General features: G+C 47.6%; 1 protein-coding gene across 4 annotated transcripts in view; it reads right to left on the reverse strand.

Moving 5' to 3' along the window:
- Positions 1 to 14,948, reverse strand: part of man1a1 (mannosidase, alpha, class 1A, member 1) — a 72,189-nt gene that overhangs the window by 36,598 nt on the left and 20,643 nt on the right. For 2 of the 4 annotated variants that reach the window (XM_027001641.3, XM_081717469.1), the window contains exons 4-5: positions 8,499 to 8,614; positions 3,939 to 4,019 (exon numbers count right to left, since the gene is read on the reverse strand). In XM_027001641.3, the coding sequence (XP_026857442.2) occupies positions 3,939 to 4,019; positions 8,499 to 8,614 (197 nt within the window). Of the gene's footprint in view, positions 1 to 3,938; positions 4,020 to 8,498; positions 8,615 to 13,323; positions 14,306 to 14,948 lie in introns of those variants that run through there. The other 2 variants (XM_081717471.1, XM_081717470.1) reach the window with 2 other exon arrangements.

A 14,948-nucleotide genomic window follows, 5' to 3' on the forward strand; every position in this document is an offset into this window, starting at 1 on the left:
AGATCGGGGGAGGGGGCAGTGCCCCGTGCCGCTCCGAACCTCAAGGACACAAAGCTCTGCGGGGCGGGGCGGCTGGGCCCAGCGCCCGCGCTGCTGTAAAACGAAACTGGCGCTGCAGAGATCGATACATAATCCATCAGGGAGTTAAGTACTGGGTCCTGACAGGCAGCCCTGTGCCAGGCTGAACTCCACAGTGCTGGATAACCAGACCAGCGGGACGGGACGTCCGCCGCTCGCGCGGGCCGAGTGCAGCGAGACGTAGGGAACGAGGCCGAAACGGTACCAAACCAAACCGAACGTCGTGTTCAGTGACGAAGTACCCTGCGTTTTAGGTAACAGAGCAAACCTGCTGTGCAGCTGACGTTGTTAGCTGAGTAGAGATGTAACCTAAAGCTTTAAAATGTTGCCTCAGCAACAGTTCTGACCAGTGTTTGCAACCGGACACTGGGTCTGGATGCCGATTAGTGCCTGTATGGCTAAACGGCTTGTTTTCTCTCCCCAAAGTGTATGTTCCAAGACCTCCCTGTGCTGCCTACAGCAGACAGACCTTTTCCCTCATCCCACCACACACAGACACACACCGTCGTGGTTTGTTTATCCATACTTGCCAGAGTGTAATCTACTACACGCATGACCAACACACAAGGGGGAACCTGCACTTAACAAGGTAGCAAACGGTTCTAAATACAAGTGTGTAACCCACGTTGTGGTGAAGTGGTTTATAATTGATTGGACAATAAATTACGCTCGTAAAGGGCCCTCATGACCGTACCTTCGCTGTGATCGCTTTGACTGCGTGCTACATCTCCAATGCGCGGACGCGCGCTCGCACGGACGTGCAGACACATGTCTGAGAGTGCGCGCGAGTGCATGTAGGCCGTGTCTGTTTAGTCTGGCTAATGAAAATTTCATCAAAAGGATTGCGGCTGCTCCGAGTGGCAGCCAAGCGAGGAGGCCGACAGCCAGGGGAGTCGCATTTTAAAATGTTGCCCTGCCTGCCACTTTTCATGTCTGTCCAAACCACTCCTTCAAGCCCGTCTGGAGAGTCGGTGCAGAATGTGGGAAGGGTGCAAAACGACCTCGCTGTCCTCCTTCGCACTCCCCTCGCCCTGTCTGACGGCTTCCCGAGTCATCTTCGCTCACATTTGCACACCGACTCTGCAGAGCTTTGAAGACACTCGCGCGTGTGCACGCTCCAGCCTTGAAAGCACCCTCTCGTCGGCCCACTCCTCAGGTCTCCGAAGCCGCTTCGACTCACCGTGTGTGCTTAAACTCCCGTTACAAAGATCGACTCTGGCAGGAAGTGATGTAGGTGGTGAGGTCGCGTGCAAGCACTGGTGGCACAGGGCGCCCAGGTGCTGCGCTGCTCGCGCTGGCCGTTGGAGGTGTGTGGTCAGCCATCCTTGCTAACTAAAAAAATCAGTCACCCCAAGGCCTTTTCCTGTAGCACTGTCCCTAAATCCCAGACAAGACTCCATCCTGAACAAGGGGCGTGAGTGGCTTGCTGGAGAGAGAGGAAAAAAAAACAAAAAACAAACAAACAAACAAAAAAAAAACCTACAAATGCCTTCAGGGGCCATGACAAGGACGTCCATCTTCTGGCAGTGTAACCAGCATTACAGTAAAGAACCTGGAACTCCCCTCCAGGCAGGGGTGCAGAACAGGATGGTGCAGGGAGAAATCAAACACTGAGTCCGTGGTATCGAACAGGAGCAGCGGTAGCTCAGTGGTACTTGACTAGAAATCATCAGAAGGTTGCCGGTTCAAGCCCCGGCACAGCCAGGTTGCCACTTAGGGGCTCCTGAGCAGGACCCTTAACCCTCAATTGCTCAAGTCTCATGTAGTCAGAATTGTAAGTTGCTGTGGATAAAACTGTCAGCTAAATGCTGCTAAATGTACATGAGTCAACAGAAAGCGCTTCTACAGTTCCACATAGTGTGCCACACTATTCAGGAAGTGGTCTATAAAGGGGGGGCTCGCTCAACGCAGCAAGTGGAGCACAGCTTCCTGGGTCTCGGCCTGCGTGCCGCAGTGCCTCAGCACCTCCTGTAAAGACCCGCCAAGGAAAATCAGTTTTTCTTTAACCTTGACATGTCTATGTGATGTTTTCTAATTGCCAGAAGACACGTTGCGTGCTAAACAAGCAGCTGACGCCACGGCTGAGCATTTCGGCTTTGGAAGTGCGGCGTAACAATGACTGCCTCAAATGGATTTACACAGCCAGGGTATCACATCACAATCCTGTCAGCTTTTGGGGCGGGGCTTTCTCTACCGTTAGCATCACACTACACAAAGGAAGGGGATTGGAGGAGAAGTCAGGTGTGGTACTGACTACTGCAAACTTTAGTAAGCTATCGTGGGTTTTAAAATGATGGCAGAGATGTGCCATCAGTTGTAAAGTTACATGAACAGAAAAATGTGAGCCTTCATGCATTTCCAAACGATATGAAAATCAGGGAAATGGGTGCAGTTTATTTTTTTTTGGGGGGGCGGGGAAAATCAGTGTTCCTGCCAAACTTCCAGAGAATACAGTGCAGCAGCCAATTCAGAGAGGACAGTTTTGAAAATTTTACTCAAAAAGACAGGCTTGGTTTTGCACAAAACTTGTGCTGAAGGCTGACACTGCTCTGGCCATTTATCTTGTAGACACAGTGAGCATGAGCCATTCTGATCAACTGGTATGTTTATTTTTCTTTTGTTTGATCCATTGACTGTGTACACCAATTACGTAGAGTGCTAGATAAAATATTAAGACAGCCTTTGCCTGCCAAGTTACACGATGACTCAAAAAAGTGTGAAATTAGACTTAGATGGTGTAGAGAAGGTGTAAAGTTAAATCTACACCACTTTTAGGGAATTAGGGGATGTGTTTGGAAATATGTAAAATATGGAACAAAGATGAGTTTTTAGAGGTTTCATTGGTAATAGGAACTTTAAAATTAGGTTTTTCCAGGTTCCAGTGTTGCAGGTTCCTCTGTACAAGGATGAGACACGGGGCACACCAGCACTCTAGCAGAAGGTCATTTTTAGAGGATGTCGTATAACCATAACACTCAGAGGAAGAGGAGCTGGGCCTCTCTGTCTGTAACGAGACCAGCAAGACTGGCCTCTGCTGAGCCGCTCTGATTGATGAGTGTGGACCGGTGCTGAAGGCCTCTGCGTCACTACTACGGGAAGGCAGTTTGCTGTAAAAACAAGCGGAATCCTATACAGCCCGCACTGCTCCCTACCGGGAGCTGGTCAGAGTTTGATCAGAGACGCAGGCACACCTTGCTTCAGAAAGTCACATTGAATTAAAGGCCGAGTGGCGCAAAGCGCACGCGCCGACAAGAGAGAAGGCCGTTATTGGCCACTGGAGAGACAGCAATAAGTATTTGCCCGAGTGACAGGCCTCGACCATCTTTTGGCTTTTCATTCAGCGGAGCAGGCACAGAGACCCCTCTGTGTACGTCCAGCTCCTTGGAACGGCAACAGCTATGGGGGCGGCGTGTGGGGAGTGTGCTTGTGCGCGCATGTGTGTGTGTGTGTGTGTGTGTGTGTGTGTGTGTGAGAGAGAGAGAGAGCGAGCGCAGCCGCTTGTTTAGCTTGGCTCGGCGTCCAGGCAGACAGCCGTGCCGGCGGCTGTAGAGGGACCCCGGGCCCTGTCCAAGAGAGCGCTGTGCCCTGCCAAATCTAAATGTCACCCGCTGATTAACAGACAGTGCCACACAGGGCTGAGAAAAACGGTGTGTGCCCATGACTGATGTCTGAAGGGCAAAGGGGGAGGGGATGGGAAAACAAGGAGCAGCAAAGCTTGTTCCAGTCTTCCAGAGCTACAGTGCTTTCTAACCCACACTACACATCAAACAGATATTATTTGCCATATTATTTTAAAACACATTCAGATCTGGCAAATATGTTTGGCAAAAATATGGGCGCCTAGCCATGCATTCACATACCTCTTTGCCGGAGAGATAATAGGCGGACAGCAGTCCTCCGACGAAGCGGATGTTCACTTCAAAGACTGAGATTTCGGCGTTCTGCAGAGGATGAAAACAGGAGGGAGGGGGCAAAAGGAGACGTGATTATCTGGGCTTCCACGGAAATGCTGCTACTGTGGCACTGCTAACTGCTGCTGGCACAGGATGTGTGTGTGTGTGTGTGTGTGTGTGTGTGTGTGTGTGTAGGGGCACGGTTCAGCATTAAGCTTTTCAAGCGCACAAAGAGCCAAGCGGGCGGAGCGGATGGAGCTCTGCTGGGATAGAGCGTAAGCCCCGTCCAACCTGGTGGTTGTGCAGGAGGACCTGCGGTAAGCTGGAGAAAAGGGCACTCCCACAGGGACCGCACGGAGCCACAAGCCAATTACGGCTGGATGCCATTCCCTGGAGCGCAGCCCAAATAAACACCCGAGTAAAGAAACCTGAGGAATGGTTTTTTTTTTGTTTTTTTTTGTTTTTTTTAACCTTCTATACGAATTTAAAAAAATAAACAAAATCATAGTATGAACTAGACACAGTACATTTGAACAAGACGCAGTGAAATGTTATGAACTAATGTTAAATATGAAACATTTTCTGAACCATCTTTAAATGCTTGGCAACTGGGGTTTTCCACCGCAGTCCGAGAGCCACATGCCTGCACTCCCTGTTCCAGCTCAGCAGCCCGGCATCAACCCACCCTGTGCTGGAAGGGGTGTGCGGAGGAGGCATCGCAGGGCAGCGGGGCTCTGGGACGGCTACGGGGAGGAGCCATCTTTCACCAAAACGTGAATCCGTGCTTCTTGAAGGTTCCCCTGTGCTGCGTTTCTCCCAAGGGGGCACGGCTCAGTGTTTGGACAGGAAGAGGAAGTGGGCTGGAGCTGGTGAAAATAAGCCTTCGCTGCTCCACAGAAAAGGGCTGGCATGTGCACAAAGAATCGATGAGTGGAAGGCAAGTTCATGAGAGCACGCTGCACCAAAAACCTTAAGCTGTAGGGTATTGGCAAGCTAGCAACAAAAAATACTAAGCTCAGCTCAGGCTCATTGGTGTCTGACAATCAGGAACACTACGGTGAGTGAAAGTGACACGCGGCAGCTGGAAGAGCCGCATGCTTCTTTCAAATCGACTGTGTGGGAGAATTTGGGGCTCGCGGTGACCTGAGTGGTGTGTCGGTGTTTGGGGGTGTGTGTGTGTGTGTGTGCGGATACACATGCATGTATATTCAATGGCATCACCTAGATGTGCCAATCATTTACAGTTATATGTGCCTCATTCCAGAGTGGCTTACAGCTGCAACCATGCGCCACAAAGGCAGGCCAAGGTAGTGTCAGGAGGCTGGCCCGAGGATTCCTGCTGCCTTTATTAAACTGCATCATGATGTAAAAGTTGACAGGATCAAAAACAATCACTGGAACTGGAAGTGACCAACAGTTCATTGGGTTGGGATTAAGCTTTAATGTTGAATAAAATTACATTGTTCTAATCATTATTTATTTTGTACTTTAACATGAGATACTCTCCAGTCTGCGTCTGATTGTGACCTAGTGACTTTTTAAAATTTTATTTTAAATCAGCCCATGTGAGAGCGCATGTTCACTGCACACACTAGTGCTTTTACAGTACAGGCTGTACCAAATTACACTAGGTGGAACAAACCAACTTGCACCACTCTGTTCAAAATAAAAGGAAACCTAGCCTTATGCTTTTGGTTTTTTTTGGAGCTTCAACATCGTTGTGATGAACCGTGACTTCTGTGTAAAATTACCGGAGGGATGACACTGACAAATCTTTAACTGGGCACAGATGGCGCTGTTGAGTACAACCAGCTCCACACCACGCAGGAGAAGAGTCCACGCTGGCGGCTGAAAACCACCGCCGGCTCAAAGGTCTGGGGGTGGGAGCAGGCCAGCACTGCCTGCTAAATATTAAACCGCCATCTCCTGTGCAAATATTGAAAGGAGGAACTCCAAGGCTGCGGGTCCGTCTGGTTTGGATGGATCTCATAACAAAAGTTTGGGATGCCAACAGCATTTACCTGCGTGCCCGTGACATGCTGGTCAGGGCACAGCGGCGGGAGGAGAGGTTGGGGGTGGGGGGTGTGGCCAAGGCCAGAGCAGCAATCATTTATATACTGCTGGGCCAGGGCAGGTTGAATAACACGGATTCTAATCATAGCTCCTCCTGAGTACACACACACACCTCTGAAGAACATAAGCACACATACAAGTTTCTTATGGTTCCTTTAGCTGGAGAGCAGAGAGAAGCCTCGATGGTCTCCGCTTTCGAACCTGGGTTTGCCTCCAGCTAGTCTTGCTCATGAAAAGGGATAGAATTTACTATTTATATCCTTTTATGAGCAGGTTCTTTGGCCTGCTGGCGAGGAAAAATGTCTGTGTGCTGTAACTCTGAAAGGTTCTCTCTCATTACACTCCTGCTGCCTCCACTGTGACAGTGACTCTGGCTTTCAGTAATGCATTCAGCTCCAGCCTTTGTTCCAGCGCTGGCCTTTCGGCCCTCGGTGACATTACTCTCGGGCTGCCCACCAGGTGAAATAAATAGACTTTGCTCCACTATGCCCCCACCCCACCCCTCACACACACACACACACCTCTCTGGTCATCCAAGTAAAAGAAAGTTCAGCTGTGGTAATCCCAGGGCCCTTTCTGTGTCTTCACAGGCCCAGGACGCCTACCAGCAAGTTCAGTTTCATGTGGATAAAACTGTGTTTTGATGTCTAAAAGGCCGAGGGTAAGAAAAAGTAGGACATTGGAGAAAAGGGCTGCTTATACTCCAGCTGTTGCACCTTATCACACAAATTACTAGTGCGCAACCAAGGACGCAACAAAGGCCAGATACATCAATATAACAGGATCCTTACACTCAGCTAATAAGGTCAGCCTGTCCCTTGATGAACCGTTCCTCGGTCAGCAAGCAGAAATACACAGATAAGAAATCAGTACCGATGCCAGAAGCAAAAGCACTTCAGAAAGGGAGAGTGTTTAGTGCTGGTATATATTCAGTCATCCAGTCTGGCGCAGGCGTGCACTGTGCCACCTTTCTTTGCCTTGCCTGGTGCGGGCATGCAATCTTGGTTTCTGCAGTCCCGTCACGGTCCGTTCATTAATGCCACTCCGGAGCAGCTCGGAGGCTGTGGCGCAGGTCAGACAGACCAGCAAATTTCCACTGGCGAGTGTTACGATCGTTCGGGGAAAGAAAGTGCTTTCAGACATCAGAACCCGGGCTGGTTATTATTCTACAGACATCTTGAATATTAATGATGGATTCGCCAGGGTTTTCACAGGCGCCTTTTATTGTTGGAAGCACTCCAGGGCAGAACCAAAAGCCTTTCAATTAAAAGAAAGTTTGTTAACGCTCTTCATTAAAAGCACATACAGTGGAGAACCGTTCCTGTATTTGCTCAGAGTTGAGAACTGGAGCCTCTCAGCCCCCTGAAAATCATCGTGACATTCAGCCGAAACGAGTGCAGGACGCGAAAGCTGGGGGGAGGGGGTTTGCGAGTCAACGGGACGCCTTCCTACTGTGTTGCGTGTCATGTTTCTTATGAAGGGAAGGTGTGAGAAATAAAACACCAATCTCACGAGGAGGCAAGCGCCTGCTTCCCCTCGGCCAGCCGAGCCACGCCGACAGGCCGGGGAAAGAGATCCAGCAGGCCTCCTTTATCCTTTCGTGCTGGTATAATGCTGGCACTAAAAGGGTCACTGAATCCTAGGATTAAAATGGGTGTATTTAAAGGGGGGGGGGGGGGAAACAGGAGAAAAAAAAAAATATATCACTGGTGTGAAGTAGCAACTCTTAATGGCAGTGCTTTTAACATTTGTAAGAGGGAGAGAGCGTACGAGAGAGAGAGAACGAGCGAGTTGAAGGGCGGTATTGTTGGCTCAGGCGCTGGCCATCTCCTCCTTGCGCATTAGCCTCAGGCCGATGACTCAGAGGAGCGCTAGCTGATTGGAAAGTGGCGGGACAGTGCGCCCCCGCCCACACTGGCTGCCATGAGGTCGTCCCCACTGTGACATCACCAGGGGGAAAACAATGGCATGGGGCTCCCCCGGCACGTCATCAGCCTGGCGTTATTCCGACAAGGTCCTTGGAAGATAGCAAGGTCAGCCTGCCACGTGGGGAAGAGCATTCTGCTGCTCCTGGGAAGAACCGCGGCATGGCGGGGCAGACATGCGACACGCCTACTTTGCTTCTGGGGCACCAAAACAAACTTGAAGGTTGAGCTGCGAATGGCAGCCTGCCTCATTTCAGATTCTGCTAATACATTGGGACAGAGCTTACAGATGCTTACTGAAAGCCTACTAATCAGCCTCTTTCACACGCAGAAAATAGTCAAGAAGAAATACCAATTCCGGAGGCTCAAAATGGGATCGGTGTGCAACACTCTTAGTACTACATGCCCCACCCAGCCAGTATTTTTACTGGTCTAAAACCTGTGTATGCCACCCACACTTAACACCCAGCTTCCATGCTATATAACACACACATACGTACATTAATACGCATATAATTAGGCCTCTTACCATATTAAAGTCAAGATTCTTCTCCACCCACTCAGTGGCGGCTTCAAAGTCATCATACATCTCCATGATGTAGAGCGTGTCCAGCGCGTCCACGATGGTCGCTCCTTTCAGGCTGCCTGTGGACACAGGGGTAAACCGGAGGGTGAGCTCGGAGGGCGGTGAGACACCGGAGACCTCTGCTGCGCGGTGGGGTGCTGGGCGTCACGGCTGAGGAGGAGCGGAGCTGTAACTCACGCAGGTGACAGCTGCAAAGCCAAGGCTCTGGTTTAAACAGCCGAGAAAGAAATATAGGGTGTGGATGTTTTCTACGGAGACAGACAGACACAGACACATACACAAAACGACTAAAAGAACGGGGGAAAACCTGTTTCAATTTTGCTTTGGTAGGTGTAGCTCATCGTGATATAGGCAGGAATGGACGGACAGTGGCCATTAGTCTAATCTTGCTCAATAAACAGCACGCATCCTTCTGCCCAGTTAAGACTAAATGGGTTTGATAATTGAAACGAATTTATGCCGCTGTAAACTAACAGGACGAAAGGCCCGAGTCGACTTCCAGTTCGTTTTTAGTCTCCATTACCGTCTCACTGCTTGGAGAGAGTGTTCAGTATTTAACGGGAGACTGAAGTTTCCTCCCGAGCCCAAAACCGCAAACGGAACGAAGGAGCCGAGTTCGGCGGGTCTTCCGGGAAACGCTTAGATTAGCATGCAACTGCTAACGTGGCATTTCATGCCTACGGTCAATATTCCGGTGGTGCGACACACAGGACTAAACGCATTTGTAATGTCAACATCCTGCCTTCCTTAACACCCTCCCTGACAGTAATAAATCCGCCCCTCCCTTTTGGCTCCCTCAGCCCTGCTGGCTAGCCGCCCGGCCTGCCAGTAGCCATCACTCCACGCAGCGCAGAGCGCCCTTATCAACTCGGCCACGTACGACGCTTGAATGGTCCTGTTTAGACACTGTACTCAAGTATTAGGCACGTTGCATTTTTGAAGATTCGCTTCATTATTGAACAACTAAAGCACTCCCGCTCAATCCAAAAATGTTAAATATTCAAGTTTGAGGTTTATTTAAAAAGGAAAAAAAAAAGGTTTTGGCTGTTTTAGGAGAATAGCTGTGTATGTATAGTTATTGGACAACTATCAGTGTGCAGAATTATTATGCAACTAACTGAAAAACGGAAATTCCCCTCTCCCTTGTTCATTTTCATCTGTTAGTGAAAATAACACTCAATTTACAAATAAACATATTAAAAAACAAAACCCCCACACACACCACCCAAAAAAAAAAAGTGACCAAAATAACTTCGGTTCAATAGCAGTCATAAGCCTTCTAATTCATGGAGTCTGTCAGTTTCTTAATCTGTTGACAATCAACTTTTTGTGCAGCACCAACCTCAGCCTCCCAGACACCGTTCAGAGAGCTGTAAAATGTTTTCAGTGTGAATCTCCCATTTAAGAAGGGTCCATACATTTTCAATAGAGTTTAAGTCAGGGATGGAAGGGGGCCATGTCATTATTCTTTCATCTTTAAGGCCTCTACTGGCTAGCCACGCAGTGGAGTACTTCGATGCATGCTATGGAGCAAAACATGGTCTTCTTGAAAGATGCAGACTTCTTCCCGTACCACTGCTTGAAGAAAGTGTTTTCTAAAAAGTTGCAGCAGGTTTGGGAGTTGATTTTGAGTCCATCTTCAAGCCCGAAAAGGTCCAACTAGCTCATCTTTAATAATACCAGTCCACAGCAGTACCCCACCTCCATCTCACTGCCGTCTGAGTAGAAGTGGAGCTCCAAGACCGTTACTGAGGCACTCACGGGCCCATCCATCTGGTCCGTCAAGAGTCGCTCTCATCCATAAAGTCCATAAAACCTTTCGGGAAAAAAAAAAATAAATAAAAAAATAAAAAAAAATAAAAAACTACCTTCAGCTATTTCTTGGCCCAGTCTTGACACTTTACTTTGTGTGTCTTGTTCAGTGGTGGTGTTTCAGCCTTCCTTACCTTGGCCATGTCTGAGTACTGAACACCTTGTACTTCTGGGCACTCCAGGTAGGTTGCATTTCTGGAATATGACAGCACTGGAAGATAATGGGCTCCTGGACGCTTCATGTTTGATTCTTCTCAAATCTTTGGCAGTTCATTTGCATCATTTTTTCCCCCCTCAACACGTTTCTTGTGACCCTGTTGACCATTTGCAACAAAGCTTTTCATGGTTCTGTGATCATGCTCCAATCTCTTAGCAACTTTAAGAGTGGTGCGTCCCTATGAAAAAAGTTGACTGTGCAGAGTCAGTTAAATCTCTTTTTTGGCCCATTTTGCCTGAGGTAAAGAAGCTGCCTAATAATTATGCACACCTTGATAGAGGGTGTTGATCTCCTTAAGCCACACCCACCATCGTTACACAAATACACATCACCTGATTGCTTACTGGATTCAAACATTTCAAGTTTATACAGCTTGGAGTTGGAAAATATGCATAAAAATGTTATGGTCAACTGTCTTGCCTAATTGTGCAGTGTATTCATGGGTCAATGTATTCAAGACTTCAATTCTTATTTCACCATTTTAGTGTTTAGGCAAGTGACTCAATACTATGCATGGCAAGGTGATATAGATTTAAATGTATTTTGATACTCGAGGGGCTTATATTAGACCTTATTCTCAAAACACAATGATGATTGAAGCACCCCCCTACCCCAGATAGACCCCCCCCCCCCCCACTTTTCTCCTCATTACTCACCAACTCCACCCTTTGAGCCCATGTTAATGACTTTACATATTGGTCATTAAACAACTTTATTAAAGTTGACATATAGCCCAGCCCTACTAATGAGGCGCTGACGGTGTTCATCAGTACAGAACCCACACGCATATTTGGCCTAAAGACTCATGTCTGCAAACCATAAGATCAGAACAACAATGAATCGCAAAAGTGTACAGCCTGTTGTCAGAGGGGCGCAGCGCGAAGCACAGGCAAAGGCAGGGCGCCAGCTCTGGGTTCACCTCAGGCTTGTCCATGCCTCAAAGATGGCTCACGTTTTCTAGTTAGACAAACCCTGCCACCTCACAATGCTTTTGCTTTATACATGCTCCGATCTACGTGGCAGACAGCTTTGAGGAGGTGAAAAATAATGCTTAAGCTCATTTAGGCGGTGAACAAACATTGCACTGCATCTTTAATTGTATATTTGGTGCTTTTATAATCGTGTTCGTGTCTTTTTTAGGATTTCCCCTAGTAAATGTTGCAATAAACTGCAAACATCCCGATAAGGGCATCTCTCAGAGCATGACTGGCATTGCAAAATCAGGGCCACTTCGTCTCGTGCCTTCAGAGTGACCATTATGCCACCAATTTGCTGGATATGAATGTGTCATTCACTGCATATGGTTCTTCATTTAAATAAATAAATCAAACTTCACGTTTGCACAGTAGTGCAATTTAATAGGCCACTATTTGGAGAGGGTGTACTCACAGTATCTGTTTCCACAGCTCCATCCTTCACCTCAGTGTTGATTTAATGTCTCATGGCAAAGGAAAGTTGTACAAACTACTTAATGCCAGGCTGCCAAGAACTGGGACACGGCCTTTAGTTAAAAAATAAATAAGGATTTACATTAAATTATGTCCCTGGTGGTTGGGACACTTGGGCAAACACTTGGAAAAAAAAAACCCTTTGTATAATATTTTTAATCTGTTTATGGCCACCTTACTCTACAAAGATTGCAGCTGGAATACATTTTTAGATGACAAATGTTCAACTTCAAAAACGGTTTAAACTGAAGACAAATGGGCATGCACATGCTTGGCTGGTTTTTGCCACGTCTTCATGGCACTTGGCATAAGTGACAGGACTGCTATTTGCTGTGATTTTGAAATTGCATTCTTTAAAGCGTTGCTCTTCGGCTGCAACTTTGATTCAGACCTGTAAAGTTGCTGAGTGAAGAGAACAGTGTGAGCGCCACCCATTTTACAAGTCAACGTGAAAAGGACTTGAGAAAAAAAAAAAAACCTGGCTCAACTTCTTGAGTTGTTGACTCACATGATGACCATCACTTTAAGACATCGCGTGATATCAAGATAACGCGAACGTTTGTTTGTAGCTCCGCCCAGACACTAGCGCGTGGGGGGGGGGGCGTGCAAAACACCCACCTACGGCCAAAGAGCCAGCTATGAAAACTAAGGCACATAGCAGCGCTAAAGACGGACTCAAGCGTGCAGCTCAATGCAAAAAAAAAAAATAATAATAATTTAAAAAAAAAAAATCTATTCAACAGATGGTTGGAGGGGATGCACTTAACAGGCCCCTCCAGACGGGACGAGCGGCGCGATTCATCCGTACTGATTACAGCCGCCGCGGCAGGTGGGCCCCACAGGCTTTTGGGGCTTTAATTATCCAAATCCTTCCTTGCTCGCCAATTGCTGGGAGAACTGAAGCCCCGTCAGCCATACCAAACCTGAGAGCACCCTTGTGTGTTCAAGGTAGAAAGAGTAAGCTAAAGCAATTAAGGGCTTGTTCAGGCTTCCTATACAGACAGACATAAGTAAAACGTTTACCATTATTATTAATGAATATTACTATGTATTATTATTATTATTATTATTATTATTATCATCATTACTACCAACACCAATATTATTAGTTATTATTATACTGTACAAGAAAAAGGATATATACAACTTTCTGAAATATCTAAATACCAGTGTGCAGTAATGCAACATCTTTTCTTTATGCTGCACATCTGGCTGAAGTGGGATTAAAGGTCGAGTCAAACGCTTTACAGTAAACTTCACGTAGCAGCAGGGGAAGCAGGGGAGACGTGACCTGGGCTGGGCAGCAGGTAGGTGCAGCTGGCGTGGGCTCAGGGAACACTGCACGCTCTCAGAGGCTTCTCTCCAGGGCGACGTTTCTGCCTCGCCTTTCCCACTTTGTTTGGACGGGCGAAGGAGGCGACCGGGCAGCGTCTCTGCAGCCCGTCACTCTTCTGCTCCCGGGGGATGAGCACGCCGCGGACCCTGCCTGCAGCTGAACCCTGGATTCCCGGGTGTTTGTAATAGTCAAGGATTGTCGAAAAACAGGCAGCCAAAGCAGACAATTTTCAAGGAAAAGTGCAACACAAGGCGAGATAAGGACGTGCACGAAAACCAGACACCTTGATGGGAGGAGGTTTGCTAAACAGCGTCTGGCCTCTGCTTGGAGATCACCCGGCAGCGGAGGCACTTTAATCCGGGGACGCCACCTGCTAATGGAGCACTCTCACCTTCCAGATGTGAAGCTCAAAACTGTGGTGCAGTGTGAACAGGTCTCAAGGTTTAGCTACTGACAAAACTGATTCTGGGCAAACAAATGACTACACACACACACCCCAAATTCACCCTTTGAGAAACACCGGCTAAGAGTTACATAGAGAACATGCTTAACTAATCTGAAGTGAGTGTCTAGAAAGCTTTACCCTGTAGGTCAGGCTGAAACCTAAAGTGATTTTCTCCTCAGTTCCATGACAAACAGGAAACGGCCAGAGGGGGAGGAAATCCCAACGTGCAAGGCTATTGGCAGCTGAAGAAAGGCCCGCCATTTAGCACCGTGCCATTCAACTCTTCAGGCCACTGGCACGTTATTAGACAATAGAACAGGAGAAGCTAGTATCCTCTAGGAACCTTCAGGGAGTTCATTTTCACTAGTAGACATAATTAAAAACACAAAAGAACCCCTCATTAACAAGTGGGTCCCTGGCCAAAATGACAGACAAAAGAGAACTCTTCTTGTAGTATGCCAGTACAAGTATTTTTCACCCTCATTGTTCCAATTTATTATTACTACTACTACTAAATTTATAGCTAATATTATTATTATTATTATTATTTCTACTACTATAATTGCTATAACAGTACTACTACTACTACTACTACTACTACTACTACAAAATTTCTAAAGATAAATATACTTGTGTGCAGTAATGCAAACTCTTCTATATTTTATGCTGAGCTAAACTGGGATTAAAAGTCGAGTCAAAGGCTTTACAGTAAACTTCACGTAGCAGCAGGCGCTGATGCCAGCAGGGGAGACGTGACCTGGGCTGGGCAGCAGGTAGGTGCAGCTGGCGTGGGCTCAGGGCCACTGCGCGCGCTCAGAGGCTTCTCTCCTGGGCGGCGTTTCTGCCTCGCCTTTCCTGCTTTCTGTTTTGATGGGCGAGGGCAGACTGGCACATTGGTCAGAAGAACAGGAGAAGCCAGCATCCTCTATGAATCTCCAGGGAGTTCATTTTTCACTAGTAAACAATTAAAACAAACAAACAAAAAAAAACCCCACCTTCATTAACAGATGTGCTCCTGGCCAAAATGACAGGAGAGTCGTAAAGAGCCAAGAAACGCTTTGGCAGTGTACCCATGTTCACTACGGCCATATACATGCACACACTCGCAAAGCAGCGTAAAACACAAAGGCACTTC

This window comes from Electrophorus electricus, chromosome 7 (genome assembly GCF_041902795.1).
Source record: "Electrophorus electricus isolate QZ-2024a chromosome 7, ASM4190279v1, whole genome shotgun sequence".
Lineage (NCBI taxonomy): Eukaryota > Metazoa > Chordata > Actinopteri > Gymnotiformes > Gymnotidae > Electrophorus > Electrophorus electricus.